The following is an 18000-nucleotide window of genomic DNA, read 5'->3' on the forward strand; positions in this document are numbered from 1 at the left end:
AGCCTTTTTATGCATTTTAAAATTGCTATTTCATCGTGATTTATTAAGTAGCACCCTACCGGAGTCTTCTGCAGGGCTTCTTAATGTAACAAGTGTTCATAGTTGTAATCACCTGGGAGGAAAGTTATAAGATATTTACGTCATACGATCAGTGTAGATCACTTATTGAAACCTGAAGAGCCACATAATCTTGAGATATTGGCCGCAGGCCATGTACCCGGCCTCCTTCGTAAGGGTCAAGTCATTTACTTCCTCTTCGTTGTAAGATGTTTATGGCAGTAGGTATAAAATGTAATGTTTTACAGTCTGTTATGGGGAGGGTCTCCCTTCTGTTCAGGGTTTCCCTCTTCTGTTGGCGGTATAAGCCTGGAGTATTGCCAGATGGTTATTTCACGCCATTAATTTCCATTGTAAAAAATAAAAAATTGCATATAGCGCGGTATAATTCGTTTTTCCTCTTGAAACCTTCTATATAGCGAAAAAAAGACTGCACTTCACTGTACAGTTTAATACATGCTAATGTATCTTGGTCCAACATTTGTCAAAAGGGTCCTCTTTAAGCATTGGCTGGGTACATTAGGTGTATGGTGGGAGCTTTCCATGGCATATGTGTTCACATATCAGGATATTAGCAGGGTCTAGCAATCCTACCACCACCCCCCCGCATGCGCGCATACACACACGCAGATATGTATCTATGGTTAATCAGTTCTATTGAGGTTTTCATGTGAAATATGCATGATTAATAAGGTCTCGCACGACCAGATCAAGGAATCAAACTGCTAACGACGACCTGTCTTTCCGTGCATGAGTGGGTTTGTTAGTGACTTATATGCTCCGCCCCCTGATTACGTGATGTGACTTCATCAAAGGGCCTTCATTCCCAGTAAGGGAGTTGCATGCTCCGCCCCTGATCACATGACAGGGATCACAGACCTTAGGGGGTTTGTAGTCCACTCATAATCTGCACAAGGATGCAGAACCTGAGATGACATCACATGCATGTGATCTGGGGCGGAGCATGTAAGTCATCACTCGGGATGAGCGTCACCGCCATGTGATCAGGGGTGGAGCATGACACTGACGTCATCACAGGTCCTTCATCTCCACTGCTGTGCTACTTCTGATCCCAGTTGTATGGGATGAACACTGTATGTAGCAGTGCTGTGTGTGTGAGATCTGCATGTAGCAGTGCTGTGTTGCACATTGTGCCACCAGATACACTGGTGCTATAATTTCCTAATAATTACTAGTAGAAGTAAAAGTATAACTTGTGTATTAGGTAACTGCGGACCAGCATCTGTAGACACTTTCCCCGTTTAAGGAACAAATGAAGGCAGAATGTGTGTCACGGGCGATGATCCGCCTGTTGAAGAATGGGATGAGTACCAATCCTAGTGGATACAATGAGTGGGAGGATATAGTCCTCCATTTGCAGGAAAAAAAGAGGAAAATCTAGAAGAGACCTAAAGAGAGGGGTAAGGAAAGTTTACAAAAAAATAAAGTGATTGGCACCTCTCTAGAATTAAAAATGAGTAAAGAGGTAGGGAAGGGAAAGAAATGGGGAGGGGGAGAAAAATAGGAAGGTTAATGTGGAAGTAAAAGTGCCAACCACCTAGGGGCAGTGTCCAAAGTCAGAGTGCAGAATCCCGCAGCGGACATAAGGCAAAAAATACATTTTACTCCTCTCCAGACGGGGCGCGTGTCTCCTCCATCACAGCGTGCCGTGCCTTTTTTTCTTTTTTTAAAATATTCTGCTTTCCCACGGCACGTCCACAGTGTCAGCTACAGGCATGCCATGGACCGGATGGCTTCCATTGACTTCAATGGAGCTGTGCTTGCTGGATCCACAGAAAGATGTAGCATGCTGCGTTTTTTCCCCCTACGTGTGATCCACACACGGGGAAAAAAATGACATCCGCAGGCATTTAAGTACCTGCAAATGCCCAAGGATAGTCTATGGGCATACTGAACTGCGGAAGACCCAATTCAATGCCTGTAGACCTGAGGCCTAGGAGAACAAGCTCTTTAACTCCACAGAAGACTCGGTCTATCCATGGCTGCCACACCAACAAAAACTTGTCCGCTTCCCTGGAACGTCCCGCACAGGACATGTAGTTACTCACATTACTTACTCCGTCTTCACAGGCAGCTGAAAGTCGGCAAGAGGAAATTCAGCAGAAGGGCCTAGTCGAGAAGAAGGAGTTACAGCAGAAGATCGATGAGATGGAGGAGAAGGAACAGGAATTACAAGCTAAAATTGAGGCCTTGCAAGCGGACAACGACTTCACCAATGAGCGTCTTACTGCCTTACAAGGTGAGCCCTCCCGCTGTGCTTGCCACTTTCGTCTTTTTTTTTGGTTGGCCATTTTTTTTTATTTTTGGAATTCTGCTTGCAGTACGATTAGAGAATCTACAGGAGAACAGCAAGGAGGACAGCACGCTGGGTAAGTGCCGTACAGCTAGGGGCAGCAGTTGGGGAGGAGACTTGTGTACTAGGTTGGTGCAGCAATGTGCTCTTTACCATCCCTGATTTCATTCTTCCACCTCAGATATTTTTGTGTTATCTTGCATAGCTTGATTTCTCTTATACAGGTCTTCACCTCCTGACACACTTTTATTTAACCCCTTAATGACATGGATGATTTTGGCCCAAAGGACGCAACCATTTTTGCTGGATTTAATGCTTTTGAGTACTATACATACATACTAAAACCAGATATTTGGAATTAATAACTACATTAGGCTGGGATCACATAACCGTGGTGATACAGCGTATTCCACGCGCGTAATATGCTGTACCAATATGCCATAGATGTCCATTTTGAAAAACGCACCCAAGAAAAATCACATGTACACGCCAAGATAATACATGGCAATGGGTGGCACGCCGCCAGTACACAGTGTCATTGGGTACTGGCTGTATGTCGTGCGTATATCTCTAGCAGCCTGCGGTTATGTGAGCCCGGCCTACTGCTCAGTTTAATGGGGGGGGGGGGGGCTTCTCTAATAGATCCAAATAGACACCAACAAGAAAAGGACTTCCTATTCCCTATCTAGCAATGTACGCAAAAACATAACTTTGTCTTAAAAGTTCAAAAATAAGACACTAGATTATAGTCAGGAGGTATAGACCAGGGGTCCCCAACTCCAGTCCTCAGGGACCACCAACAGGTCATGTTTTCAGGATACCCTATGCTAAGAACACCTGTGGCAATGTCTGAGGCACCGACAATAGATACATCACCCGTCTAATACTGAGGAAATCCTGAAAACATGACCTGTTGGCGGTCCCTGAGGACTGGAGTTGGGGAATACTGGTATAGACGACACTAAGATGATTACTATGTATTCCAAAGCATTGTGTGTGGGATCAGAGGATCGTAGCTGCTAGTCTTCTAATCTTCTAATAAAATATCAATTTCACTTGTGTATTTTTTTTATTTAGTCTAATAAAATGAGCCATTATACCCCCTCAGGAAAAAAAATTATTTTACATGTCCACCTGGTAATTATATTTAGCAAATCCGCACGTGAAAAAAAACGCAAATCTGCATCCCATAGGAAAGCATTGACCCTCTGCAGGTAATTAAGTAGCTGCGGATGGTATTCTAAGTGATTTGCAGTTTTCACACGCGTGAAAAAAACGCGACATGCTCCATTTTAGTGCGGATCATGTGTGCGGGAGTTCAGAGCTCATATCCCAATTGATCTCCTGCATGGAAAAGAAGACAATTATATGCATCCACAGCCTGATTTTCCCTGTGGACATGAGGCCTAAGCATAGTTAAAAGCAAACATATATTGGTACCACGCCATTTGTATTAATCTTTTAAACTAAAAAAAAACCCGTTGAGGTATTAGAATACAAAATAGAAGAAAATTATTTGCACCCTGAAATGGTTAAAATAAATAAAAAATGTATTGCTTGCCAAAAAACTCACAATCCTCGTGCAGCTGCTTTGCTGGTCAATTTAAAAGTAAATAACATTGTGGGCTTAGAATCTGGCGATAAACACCCCATAAAACATGCTTTTACTCATGAAAGCAAACCATAAACTATGAAAGCTTTGAAAATGTAGCCTCCCGGTAATCCTATTCCTATCTATCGTCCCACATGTAGATGGAAATAGGTGATGCCCGCTCCTTCACTTCCATTAGACGGGCCTTGTCTGTTTCGGGGCACAGTGACGATAAGTGCGCCGGGGTGCAGTTTTACCGCACACGTCTGCAGTCTTGGAATGTCCTCTTAGATCTGCACGGTGAAGCTAAAACAGTAGATTTACCACGAAAAAATGGGCTGCCCTCCTGACCGCGCCTGAACTGCTGCCATTACCAGTGTATATGGGCATCTGTCTGCTTAGGATAGCAGGAAGACGTTTTTTTATTTGATTACATCATTTTGCCTTCACAATAGCTGGTGCTGCTCCACCCAAACCCGGGACCTCTAAGGGCTTTCTGTACATTTTACCTTCTCCTAGAAATACGCAGTTTCTGAAACTTGCTGTACTGCCACTTGTGAAGTTTGGAAGTGACCGGTTTCTATAATATATACAGTATTTGTATAATATGTGGGAATTATACATGTACTATAGAATGCATTCAATAATGGGAACTGTAGTTTGGTGGTGTATGTAGTACTGCTTTATTCCAGCAGAGGGGGCTGTTGTGTACTACATGCTTTGAACTTGTTCTACTTGCATCAGCTGAGCAGTTTGTATTTCTTTCTCTTTTGATTATAGCATTAACCGTGTTTTGTGATCACAGGCATACAAGTCGACGACTTCAAACCTAAAATCAACGGCAATGCAGATAAAGGTATGTGCGTCAGTCTTCATGAGCCCCTTATTCCTGCATTATATGATAAGGGCTGTATTCATAGTGCCATCACTTCATCTCTCGCTTACCTCCACTTGGTGCATTTGATAAATGGGATTTGCATGGGTCTTCTCATTGGCTGCGGTCATTAAGAAATGTAGATCTTCACTTTTGCCAGTGCATGAAAATCTTTTCAGGGTTGAGGACAAGAGACAACAGCAGATTGCTTTCGCCTGTGCTGTAAATATACTTAATGTAAATATTAAAGTGGTATTCTTATGCAGTTATTGGATTGGATGTGCCATCACTTTATGATCAACTTCTGGCACCTTCACCAGTCCTGAGAATATGGGCGCCAGAAGTGCTTATTCAGCGCTGCAGGACACTCAGTCTTTATCACCAACCGTGCAGTGAACTGCAGCCAGACCTATTCAGCATGGGATTCATTGGTTTTACCTCCGCAGGAGGCAGCACTGAATCAGCATTTTAGTCCCTTGATTTTCTGGATCCTAGAAGGTTCTAGATGTTGAACCTCCATTGATCATAGCCCTAGCAATATGCCATCACTTTGAGATAATTTCCATTTAACCTTCCCAGGACCAAGGGTCATTTAAAGAATTTTGGGCAAATGCATCTAAAGTTTTACTTTTATAGTCTACTAATATATATATTTTTTTGTTTGTGGGATATTCCGGCCTTTCATATGGCATCAAAAAGGAACCATCATCTTTGCAATAAGTGTACGTCATATAGGCAGAGATGATGCCCATTCAGCCCGTTCAACTTGAGAGTTCTGATAGCTGAGCTCCGAGTTAAACCTCTAAGTATGTTTGTTCTGAAACACAGCAGCATTTAAAAAATAAACGCTACATGGGCAGAATAGGCATATCTGTATCGGATTCATGCTAACCTGGTTCTGGCAGCCTGAACCTAGTGACATCACACCGTACTCGCCCTGACGATCCAGCGTGGCAGCCCTGCGATTCTTCCAATCTGTGCTGCCAGTCAGAGGCCTCAGCATCACCGTCTGTTCTACAGACTTTAGTGCTTACTACTTTAGCGCCACAACTTCTGGCAGGAAGCAGTCACCTGACTTCTACTGTCAGCCCAGATCGGGAGAATCGTGGGGATGCAGCGCTGAGGAGGGTAATTACTGTTAAAAATCATTTGGATCTCATTTTAAAAAGTGAATTTTTAACCAGACAATCCTTTTAAGGTTTTAGGCCAGGTTCCCCTTTTCAGACATCTATTTTAGTGGCCACAATTGTGGGAACTTTGTAAAAAAAAAAAAAAAAAAAAATGTTTGGTTCATAACTCGAGTTTTTCGTTTTTGCAGTGATGCCATAAAATAGAAAATCAGTGGAACGGTGTTTAATGTAAGAATGTAAGAAAGGTGTTTAATGAAAGAACTCGTAGTAGAACAGAAGTTATAGACAAGAAAAATAAAACACAGAAAACAAAAATAATTCTAAACTTTTCAGCATGTCAGTAAGGCTACCTTCACACGGGCGACACGGCATCACTGCGAGAAAATCGCAGCGATATCGCTGCATCTTCTCGAGGCAATACCATGATTTTGTAGCCCTGCTTGCAAGCGGGGGTTGAAATATAAGCGCTACCCTGAAAATATCCCCTAACTGCAGGAAGAAAAAATAAATTAAAAGCATACATCATCACCTAGCAACACTGTCTATGGCTCTGCTGCACCTTCTACCTCTGTCGCCGGCACTTGTCGTCTTCTCTACTGTCCGGTAATTGAAAAATCCCCGCCTCCTGGAAGCGCTGGCTGTGATTGGCTGACACTTAAACAATCACAGCCAGCTCTCGATAAATGGCTGTGATTGGTTCATCAAGTGCTGGCTGTGATTGGCTAAGGCTAAGCATCAGCCAATCACAGCCAGTGCTTGCAGGAGGCGGGGATTTTTCAATTCCCAGCCAGAAGAGATGAACGAGAATACTGCCGGGGACTCGGGAAGAAGATGCGGCCGGGCTGACCGCGCCAGACAGGTGATGTATGTGTTTTTGGGGGGGTTTTTTTGCAACCAGGGCTTAGAATAGGGCTTTGACAGTAGGATTTCCTACTGTCAAAGTTGCATCGGACTGCACGAAAATCGCGTTTTCATGCGATGCAAAAGAGGAAGGCTCCATAGGGAAACATGGGCTGCAAAACCTCGTGTGTTAGGGCCTATCGCCGGACCCGCAAGGTTTTTGTGTCGGGTTGTTGTGTGCTACAAAACATCGCATATGGGAATAAACTCAAAGGAAAGTATTGGCTTCACATACATGTGACTTGTAGCATTGTAGCAACGCTACAACATTGCGCGGCTTTGTCGCCCATGTGAAGGAGGTCCAAGGCCACGGTCACACAGGGCGGATTCCCGACAGAAATGTCGCGGTTTGGCCGCAGCAAAACATTTCCGCCGAGAGAACCGCCGCAGAAAAAGCCGCGGCTGCTTTGAAGCGGCCCGGCCGCTCGCTCTTCCGCTGCGGCTGGCGCTCCCATAGAGGAGAGCGCGGCCGCAGCGGGAAAGTAAAAAATAGACCTGCTGCGTTCAGCAAATCCGCGCCGCAGCAGCGGCTTAGCCGCAGCCGATTTGCCATCCCGTGTGGACGAGATTTCTGAGAAATCTCGTCCACATGGCTGGCTAATCCCGGGACTAGCGGCCGCATGCGGATTTGCCGCGGCGAAATTCCGCACTGAATTTCCGTGACAAATCCGCCCCGTGTGAACCCAGCCTAAAGGTTTGGTATGGTGTTAGCCAGTAGAGTAAAGTGTGATTGTTATCAGTGAGAGAAACCAAGTCATCTTGTAGATATGATACTTTTTTTTAAAGGGGTTGTCTAACGAAAGCAAGTGGGGTTCAGCACTTCTGTATGGCCATATTAATGCACTTTGTAATATACATCGTGCATTAAATATGAGCCATACAGAAGTTATTCACTTACCCGCTCCGTTGCTGGCGTCCCCGTCTCCATGGCTCCGTCTAATTTCAGCGTCTAATCGCCCGATTAGACGCGCTTGCGCAGAAGGGTCTTCTCCCTTCTGGTCGGTCTGGGCACGAGCGGCGTTCTGGCTCCGCCCCCTTCTACGCATCATCGCGTAGCTCCGCCCCGTCACGTATGCCGATTCCAGCCAATCAGGCTTTCAACACATCCCTTGGGTTTGTCCTGCGCTGAACGGGGGGCCTATGCAAAAAAAAACAAAAACACCGTTTCGGCGCGGGACAACCCCTTTAATGGCTAGCAAAAATACATCAAACTGGGATTGCGGCCAGTAGGGGGTGTTCCAATCAGACTTCTTGTATCTTCATGTATTTTTGTTAGCCATTAAAAGGTATCATATGTACAACATTACTTTGTTTCTCTCATTGAGAACAATCACACAGTACGTACTTGGGAAACCTTTAGCCTTAATTACGACCTTAAACACCTTCCCATGGAATGAAGAACGTTTTTATTTCTTCATATGTTATAATGTGCAATTAAAGGAGTGTATTATTAGTGTTTCCCCAAAAATAAGGCTCTGTCTTATATTTTTGCCCCAAAAGAGGCACAGTGTCTTATTTTCAGGGTGGGGGAAGGGGAGGATTTATACTTACCTGGTCCCCGCGGCGTCCCGATGCCTCGTGATGGGCTGCGGCAAGCCAATTACAGCCGGCGCTCAGTGAACCAGTCACAGCCATTCAGTAATGTCATTCACTGACTGACTGTGAATGATCGAGCTCAGGCTGTGATTGGCTGTGATTTCGCCAAGTTCTTCAAGTTCACTACATTTAGGAAAGCAGAAAAAGTGACCAACTTGATAACAATTGCACAATGCATGGACAGATGTTCTACTGTCCTCTCTAATACAATACATTGAGAGCTGAATGCTGCTGGGACTTCATTGCCTCTCTAAATTGTTAGGCTCATTGGTTTTATTCCATTCTAGTAAAGCTGGTTCTTATCAATCGGAGGATGTTCATGCTTTTTCTGTTCTTCTTTAACCCATTAAGGACCAGACGCCTTAAATATACGGCGCCTGGTCCTGGGCTTAAAGCACCGCTGACAGTAAAATTACGGCGGCGCTTTAAGCTTCCTGCTCTGCAATCAATTAGAGGCAGGATGGGTTATCAGATGTTAGTGATTTTTAACCCTTCCTGCCTTTTCCTTCCCCAAGTACACAGCACTCAATGAGCACTGTGTACTAGAAAGTGAAAGTACAGTGTAACTTTCACTACGGGGGGGGGAGGAGGGTCATGGGACCGCCTGTTTTTCCGCTACAACAGAGCTGGAGGGTCATACTAGACCCTGGCCTCCTCTGCCAGTGACTAATGTCACTACAGGGGTTGCTTTCCCACTGTAGCGGGTGCATCCATAGGAGCCCCAGTTACAGGGGAAAGTGTCAACTAAAAAAAAGATGAATGTTCCCCAGAGGTCTTACATGATTGGGGACATAGGTATTAAAAAAACAAACATGATTTCATACACACATAAAAATCTTTTGTTTAGGAATAACAGTGCATGGGAACAAGGCTGCAACTGCATAATTGGAGAGTGGGGAGGATTTTTTTTTTGTGGTTTTCAGAAGCCTCCATTCTGATAGGGCATGTGTTATCCAGAAAGCATGATGAATGTGTGCCTGCACTGGAAATAGAGCGGCTTTGGGGATTTTATTATTTTCATCACTTTTGATTTCTTTTTATAGAAAAAAAAGTTTTTAATAGAGATGAGCGAATGTGCTCGGCCACACCCCTTTTTCACCCGAATACCGCGATTTCCGAGTACTTCCGTACTCGGGCGAAAAAATTCGGGGGGCGCCGTGGCGGCACGGGGGGTAGCAGTGGGGAGTGGGGGGGAGAGGGAGAGAGAGAGGGCTCCCCCCTGTTCCCCGCTGCTACCCCCCGCACCGCCACGCCTCTCCCCGCCCCCCGGCGCCCCCCGAATCTTTTCACCCAAGTACTGAAGTACTCGAAAATGGCGGTACTCGGGTGCGTAAGTACTCGAAACGAGTACGTTCGCTCATCTCTAGTTTTTAACCTTTTTTTAATGTTACATTTAGCACCTTTACTGCTATTATAGTTAAAACACAAAATCATTTCACTTCTGTCACATTACTAAAGTCAACTGATCATTCATAGAGCCGGGTCTGGAGATTTGCGGCATTGTGTTTAAAAGTAATTGTCTATCAAATTGCTTGTTTAGTTTATTGTTTTTTTTCTCTTTTTACACCAAACGATTACCGTTTGAACGCGTGAATGACGTCCGAATTAGCTGGTTGGCTTGTGCAGTCAGCTTAGACAGGCAGATACATCGCTGGCTCGTTCAAACGAAAAATCATTTAGTCTTTCATATTCGCTGTGTACGTAAATGAAGATTACTAAGCAAGCGCCATTTTAAATCGTACGATAAGTGATCAAACCATTTTAATGCCTGCATAAAATGTACAAAGAACCAAAAGTGACCGATTCATTCCTCCGGTCGTTGGCTGCATTTAGACTGAACGATTATCGTTTACTTTTTGAACTACAATCATTCTGTCTAAATAGGCAGATTGTAAACTCTAAAAGTTAAAGGGGTTGTCTCACGACATAAACGTATCCACCAGATAAGTGTCTGATCAGTGGAGACCTGCAAGGAGGATGGGAGTGCTGGTATGAATGGAGCAGCAGCGGAGTATGCATGCTGCCATGGGACGAATGGAGAGGACAAGCGCTTTTACTTGGCTTCTCTTCTGTGGTCGGTTGGAGCCCATCAATCAGACACGCATCCTGTAGACAGGTGATACGTTTATATCCGCGCCAACCCCTTTATTAATAATGTATTGTGTACATGTTACAGTGCAGATGAAGTAAAGTTTTTTTTGTCATTATGCCCCCTAAATAAGTAGTTTATTTGTCTTGTTGATCATCTCATACTTGATACATCAGGGGGTTAATGTTTCCATGTAAAATGCTGATTGTCAGTGCCTTCACATACAAAAATAGCCTATGTAAATTTGAGACTATAGGGTGCATGGGAGAATTATTCCATTAACAAATCCTTCATGAAAGTGGTAAAGAAGAGATGGGCACACGCACACACTGGCATCTTGCACAGTGGGTAAGTTTAGGGGCCCAGGTATTTGTCAGCAGAAGCAGATGGTTTAAACCTTGTATAGATTTTTGGCAGAGCTGCACTGATCCCAACCCAAGCTTGTGGTGTTAACCTGCGAGAAATATAATCCTGTTGTGCGCTCCGTTGCCCTAGTTCCCTTTCCATCCTCCGGTTAGATTGCCTCAAGTTATAATGCGTTTGCATAAATGATCAGAATGTGCTCCGTAGGTGCGTATTACACCAGGAAGCCATGTTTCAGAATATACACTCATTGTAAAAAGGGAAAGGGACTTGTTATTTGTATAGTGCCAACTTATTCTGCAGGGCTTTCAGGTAACTTATTTATTACATCCCCACCCCACCTCAAGCTGGGTACTCCTTTTACTGACCTCAGAAGGATGGAAGGCTGACTCAACCTTGAGCCAGCTACCTGAACTATCACACTAGCAGTGGGGGCAGTATGCCATCCCACAGCAAAGGCAGTATTGAGGCGCTCACCCCTAGATCACCAAACATAAACACTGCCATTGTCCACGCCCAAACTAAACCTGGACTCGTCACTGAAGACAACCCGGTTCCACCCCATAGCAGTTCAGTTTCATTGTTCACGACAGCACTACAAATAGAGGCGACAGTGGGTGTCGGAGGCCGTACACATAATGAGGCAGTGAGACCAAATGTCCTTCAGCCAAGTGCCTGAAAATGGTTCTGACTTGGTGCCACCTGTCTCTGGATGTCCGACAACGGAACAGTTACAGCTGCTTGTGCTTGTCGGACGATCCTCTCGACTGGTGGTCTGTCGAGGGTGTCCTGAGCCCGCATGCCTTGCATGTATGCCCTCACGCATCCACTGGTCCCAACACCTCCTAACAGTCTGGTTAGTTCGGCCCCGGTGGCAGCAATTTGTTGATAAGACCATCCAGCTCCTCGCGTTCCAATAATGTGCCCCTCTCAGACTCTGGTTACGGGGTGACATCTCTTCTCTGCGTCGTAGATGCGTCTAGTGGTCATCAAGCTCTACACAAGCGGAGGAAGAGGTCACTTCACTTAGGGCCTCATGTGGCTGGACTGTTACTGTTCAGCCAATCATGCAGAGTTTTTCAGGAAACTGACAGCTCCTTCTAGGGGCGCGATTTTATTTTTTGACAAAGTATATTTATGGTCTGTACTATATCCAGGATGTATGACCAGCACATCTTATGTTCCCTTACATAAATTGTTCCAGATTACTACTTTCTATATACCGAGAGGTATTGAAGAATAGAAGATTGTTTTGTGTTTTTTTTCCCTTATTCCGGTAAATACTGATTTCCCACTTCTTAGCTGAAAAGATAAAGAGCGAGATACTTGAAGCTCAGCACAAACCATCTCCTCCCCTCAGCTGCTGCTGTAAATCCATACGTGCTGGAGATTTATAAGCCACGTATTAGAGAACAGATTGCAGAGGATGACTGTGTAAAGAATATTTTTGGATTATTGATTGCACTAGATTTATAATAAGATATACAATGTGCCCATAGGTTGTCTGAGAATGTTAATGCAGAGGTTTAGAGGCTATCAGACAGTCTGCAGCTTGGTGGATTTTGATCTCTTGCTGCTTATTCACTGCAGTTAATCTGTAGTAGAAGCTGAATAGTAGAACACGGAGGTGTGCGCTCCCAAGGGATCTCTTACTTCAAGAGAATCTGTCACTAAGAGACAAAGATGAATACTGTACACCCACTGTTACCCATTACACATACTGTGGTGAAGGTGGGGTTAAAGTGAAGCGCACCACTTGGTAAGCTTCATATGTACATTTCATAACAACATAGAAAACCCTACATTTTCATGGGTTGTTGTAGTACAAAAGTGGAATTGGATGCAACTAATGCATACTGACTTCTAGACTTGTGCAAAAATGCCCCAAATTAGTTATGGCTGCTTGCTCCCAATCAGAAAACTTCACAGAAGAAAGTAAATATATCCCACGGGTTGTAAGTGGAGGTATGCAACGGTCTTGGGAGCTGAGCTTGCTTCATACCTGAAGGCTGCCATCTATTGCGGTCAGCTGCTGGCAACAGCCATGGTTGGAGCAAACTGTGGTCATGGCCATTTAACGTCTTAAATGCTGCGGTAGGTGCTGACCGCAGCTTCTAAGTAACTGGCTGGAGGAAGGCGGTCACAATTTGCCATTCTGCAATATTCTCATCTTATAAAGTCCTAGCGTATCCCTGAGGTACAAGAACACTTCATGATCGGTGGGTGTCCGACCTATGGAACCCCCCACTTATCTGTAGAAAGGAGGTGACACAGCTCTACAGTAGTGATGCTTCGCTTTTAAAGTTCCTCTTTTGTAGCAACTCTGTGGCAACCAGCAGCACAACTCCATTCACTTAAATAGGGCAGTGTTACAGTTGCTGTGGCACCAGTGAGGGGGGCCACAGTACTTCAGCTTCATTTCCAGGATCAGTGGGGGCCTCAGAGATTAAAGGGACTTACTAGGCAGAATACTACTGATAACCTATCCTTAGGATAGGTCATCAATAGTTGATCGGCTGGGGTCCGTTGCTCGGGACCTCGACTGAGCAGCTGAGCGGGCACATGCTGTCATTGCCACAAGAAAACCCCTTTAAAGCCCGACTGGTTATAAAGGGATAACTTTATCACTTTATAGGATCGCATTATCCCTTTAAGTTTGTAGAGGATGCGTGAAGCCATAAGTTGTGGTCCAGACAGTTGCTTCTTTCAGCCCCGCACATGGTTTGTACTACTGGGAAAACTAACAGTCACAATTGAATGTGTTTTGTAGCTTTTATACCTTAATTGCAAGATAGGAGGATGATGGAAAAAATAATAAAGTTAGTTATGTGACAGCGGGGTACTTTTAATTTAAGGCAGACCATGACCATGCGGCTGCCCTGGAGTCCAGTGGTGAAGAGGGGCCAAGCGGTCCTGCCCTCCTTCACACTTTTGCATTGTTCAACCTGCATTGGCAGCACTAATCCTATGGTATCCATGCCACCCGTGTATAGCACCCACAAAAAATTGTGTTAATAGAACGGAAACGTCCTATTTTGTCATGAAAAAGATAATTTTCTTACTTTTGCTGTTGATTTCATTCAGATTTGCAACCTTTCAGCTGAGCCGGTAAGCAATCTCCAAGTCTGACAGATCTACCTAGTTATATAAAGGGGCAGAATAATTCCAGTTAAACCCTTTTTGTTGTTTCACTTGTTGCCAGTTGACAATGCACTTATTCTTCTTGCTGTCCTTGGCGCTCCATACTGCCAGATCTGGGCTGTAATAATGTGTCACTTGCTGTATCCTGTAGAATGTGCCTTCTGCAAAGGTCAGGACTCGCTGGCACCGGCTCCGTAACCACACGGCTTAATATAGAAACAATAATGGGGCAGCTGCTGGCATTACTTGGCTCCGCTGACTGCATTTCCTGCTGGAGTGCCACACAGGTGGCGTTATCGCAGTTCTCTAGGTCAGACCTTAGATACATTTTGGTTTGTGCAATGAAAATGATTAGTATCGGTTAAAGTGACATTTCTCAGTTTCGTTCATTTAATGCTGTGAATCAAGGGCATATATTGATATGTATGAGATGATCATGAAATACTGAATTCCTAATTGGATATTAGTGTACAAATGTGAGGACAGAAGGAATTGAATTAAGGCCTGCAGTTTGATATAATTGGTAGCTAACCTCCAATGAGCCTGGCTGATGGGAAGAGTCCACATGTGCATATCTCTCAGATATAAAGACTATTTCAGCTCTTCTCCATATTGTAGAGCTTGAAAAGTTGGTCTGGTTTGGAAAAGACTGAGATTGGTCCATGGACTGTGGCTGGTGTTATCGTAAAGCCCCATTCACTCGAATGTGCAGGAGCAACAATGCCAACAAAGCTTATGGACAGGAGTAGCAAAAGGCAGACCTGTTTTTCTATTCACAGGTACCCCTTTTGAAGCGCACTTAACAAATTTCTGGCCATTATACAGTACGGCTTGTCTGCGTTTATTGGTAGTTTTTCCCTTCACAGATTGTTTCCAATTTTCAGTTGTCCCTAAGCCGGATGGTGTAGATTAGCTGTAATGTTATCTCCAGACACTGCGCAGAGAAGAGCAGAATATATTCTTCTCAATCTCTGTGTACAAAACATATACATATCATTGAATAATATTATATAGCAGTACTGGGCAGTGTAGACTAATTCTAATAGCTGTCAGAAGCAGTACATACCAGTTAGCTGCCACAGCATCTGAAAATCTCTCTCTCCTCCTCCACCCTCCCATCTCCTCTCCCTAGAGTTGAATGGGCAGCATGCGTCATCCCCCCCCCCCCCCCTCCCCTCCACTTCTAGTGTTCCTTATCTGTGTCTGTTACCAGAACTATTCATTATTGGAAAAGTGCAAATTTAAAAAAGCCCCACAAATTTGGTATTGACGCATTTGTAACGATTGGCGCTATAAAATTGTCATTCACCCTATACGATAAATACCATTATAAAAAAAAATGTCCAAATCGCTGTTCATCATTCTGCAACACAAAAAATGAAATAAAAAGGTGTATGCGCACCAAAATGGTATCAATGAAAAGATCTACTTGTCCAGCCAAATTTGAGGCCTCATAAAGCTCCGTAGACTGAAAAATAACCTTGGGTTTCTCTGAATACTGCAATGCAAGGGAAAAAAAAATAACATGAAAAATTCTTACTGCCACAAGGTAGTAAGAGCTAAAAAAAGACAATAAATTTGGGTATCGTCGGAATGACACACAGAATAAGGATAACATATCGCCTATAGCTCATTGCAAACTGCATGTGAAAAAAGTCCGCTGTGGATTTCTGTACACCTCCGCTCCCAAAACACACAATACGGCAGCAATGACATTTTCAAAAGTATCCTCCACTTTGCTTTAGTTTTTAGTAAAAGCATAAACAGTTAACAGAATTTGTCAATGCTGTTTTGAAAACTGAGGTTTTTTTTTGTTTTTTTTTTAAATAGGGTTATTTATGGCGTTTACTAATATATAAAGGCCTCTCAATGTCATTTCAGACCTAAATTGGTCACTTTAAAAAATAGATTTTGGTGATTTCATTAAAATTAGAAATCTTGCCCCTATAATTACATTACTTTAGAAAAATGGGGCTTTGCCAGGAAGGCCAAAACGAACTGCCGGGGGAAGGGGTTAATGCCTACATTTTAAAAAACTTACAAACATATGGCATATTAAGCATATCTGTATGTGTCTTTTCATGTACGCTTAACATATACATGAGAATATGTGAAGTGCCCATTAATGGTGAAAAGGTACCAGCTAGGTTAAACAGGCATAGCCCCTCCATTGTATAGGCAATAAATATCCCATCATGACCTGAACTTGGCAGTCTATACATTAACACCATGACATAGAGTATAGATTACCTCCCCCTTGCGGTGTTGTCATAGCAGGGGACTGACTGGCACATTTCAGTAACCAACTCAGCCCTTGTTTCTGCATCATCCATGCTGTCTTCGTTTTTGATTTGCGCCAGTCAGTCACCTGTTGTTGGGTCACTGAGGGATGGTGAAAGCACTATACCATGTGACCTGGTGTCTCAACCTGGCTGGAAATGGAGGGTTTTAGCACCATTACACCTGGACTGGATTCACATTTCTCCAATCCCTTTAATGACCATGATCACATGACCAGGACAAATTTTAAGTCAATAATGATGAATCCCATTCAGTGACTGCCAACAGAGCTCTTGAAGATCATGAAATGAGTTACGCCCACTGCATATGAACGGATCGGATTTTACAGTGGAATCTGACCCTGTGTCCGCGCTTACCTTTATTTAATCTTCATTGGGGATGTACCGGACAGCTCACCATCTGAAAAGCGCAGTAAAGTTTTTTCATTTTGTGTGCGTTTTTTTTTTTTTTGAATCCCTGCTTTTCACGTGCCTTCGCCAAGCAATGGCGCAGAACCTGTGACCTTTTCACATTGCCAATTGTGGAAGGGTCATGGGTCGGACGGCTACCATTGACTTCAATGAAAGCCGTCCGTGCAAAAATAGAACATGCCGCAATTTTTTTGTTCTCCACGAGCGGAAATTGCAATCGCTGTCTGCCCATGTGAGCGGAAATGTGACTGTTCTAATCTTCTTAGGCCTCATGTCCACGGGGAAAATCAGGCCCGCTACGGATTCTCCATGGAGAATCCGTAGCGGGTCCCTCCTGCCCCACGGACATGATGCTGAAAAATAAGAATAAACTCACCTGCTGCGGTCCGTGCGCCGGTCACATCCGTCGGGCCGAAGAAAGAAGTTTCCGGGCGCGAAGGAAGGAAGACCTGCATCGCCCAGAGCAGGTGAGTTTAATTCAGGCGCGGGTCTCCTGTGTATCCGGATGGCTTCCATAGGCTTCAGTAGAAGCCTGCGGGAGACCCGCGCCTGAATGGAGCATGTCCGGATTTTTTCCTGCACGCGGGACCCGCGCCTGCAGGAAAAAATGACATCCGCAGGTATTTAACTACCTGCGGGTGTCTAATGCATCCCCTATGGGACGCGGATCCGCGTGCAGGGAAAACGCTGCGGATTTAAAATCCGAATTTGCCCGTGGACATGAGGCCTTAAGGTTGAGGAATGCTGCAGATCATCTACACGGGTAACTTGTGGATTCCGCAATCCAAATCCGTCCGTGTGCAGATGGCCTTAGAGTAGATGCATCAAAGACTAGTGTAACTTTTCATTGTTACCATATTTCCCCTTTTAAATGAAGCTTTGTAGATGCTTATCTGCCGCCGGTAGACACTTGTACAGGGCCGCTGTCTTGTACCGGCCTGGCCATTCCTTGCGTGCCTTCAGCAGTGACAGCTTTGAGTCTATTTGCGTCCCAGCTAAGTCTCTTGGCCTCCATATGCGTGTGCTATGATTCATCAAGATTTATCCTGTGTGCGCAGCAATCACAACGCCCATCATGTCACTTCATGGCGCCGTAATTATAGCAGGTGTGAGCTCGCAAGTGGGGGTTTTAAAAGGTACGAAAGGTCGAACTTTTGGAAACTGCTGTATAGGAAAGAGAAGGGATGAACCCGGGAAGGGTGAGGGGATTGTATGTCAGGGAATCCCTAGACAG

General features: G+C 44.4%; 1 protein-coding gene across 5 annotated transcripts in view; it reads left to right on the top strand.

The window, feature by feature from the left end:
* SLMAP (sarcolemma associated protein) overlaps positions 1 to 18000 on the top strand; it is a 118275-nt gene that overhangs the window by 77915 nt on the left and 22360 nt on the right. For 3 of the 5 annotated variants that reach the window (XM_066596569.1, XM_066596570.1, XM_066596572.1), the window contains 3 exons: positions 2149 to 2317; positions 2400 to 2447; positions 4768 to 4818. In XM_066596569.1, coding sequence (XP_066452666.1) covers positions 2149 to 2317; positions 2400 to 2447; positions 4768 to 4818 — 268 coding nt within the window. The remainder of the gene's footprint in view (positions 1 to 2148; positions 2318 to 2399; positions 2448 to 4767; positions 4819 to 18000) is intronic. The other 2 variants (XM_066596573.1, XM_066596571.1) reach the window with 1 other exon arrangement.

This window comes from Eleutherodactylus coqui, chromosome 3 (genome assembly GCF_035609145.1).
Source record: "Eleutherodactylus coqui strain aEleCoq1 chromosome 3, aEleCoq1.hap1, whole genome shotgun sequence".
NCBI lineage: Eukaryota > Metazoa > Chordata > Amphibia > Anura > Eleutherodactylidae > Eleutherodactylus > Eleutherodactylus coqui.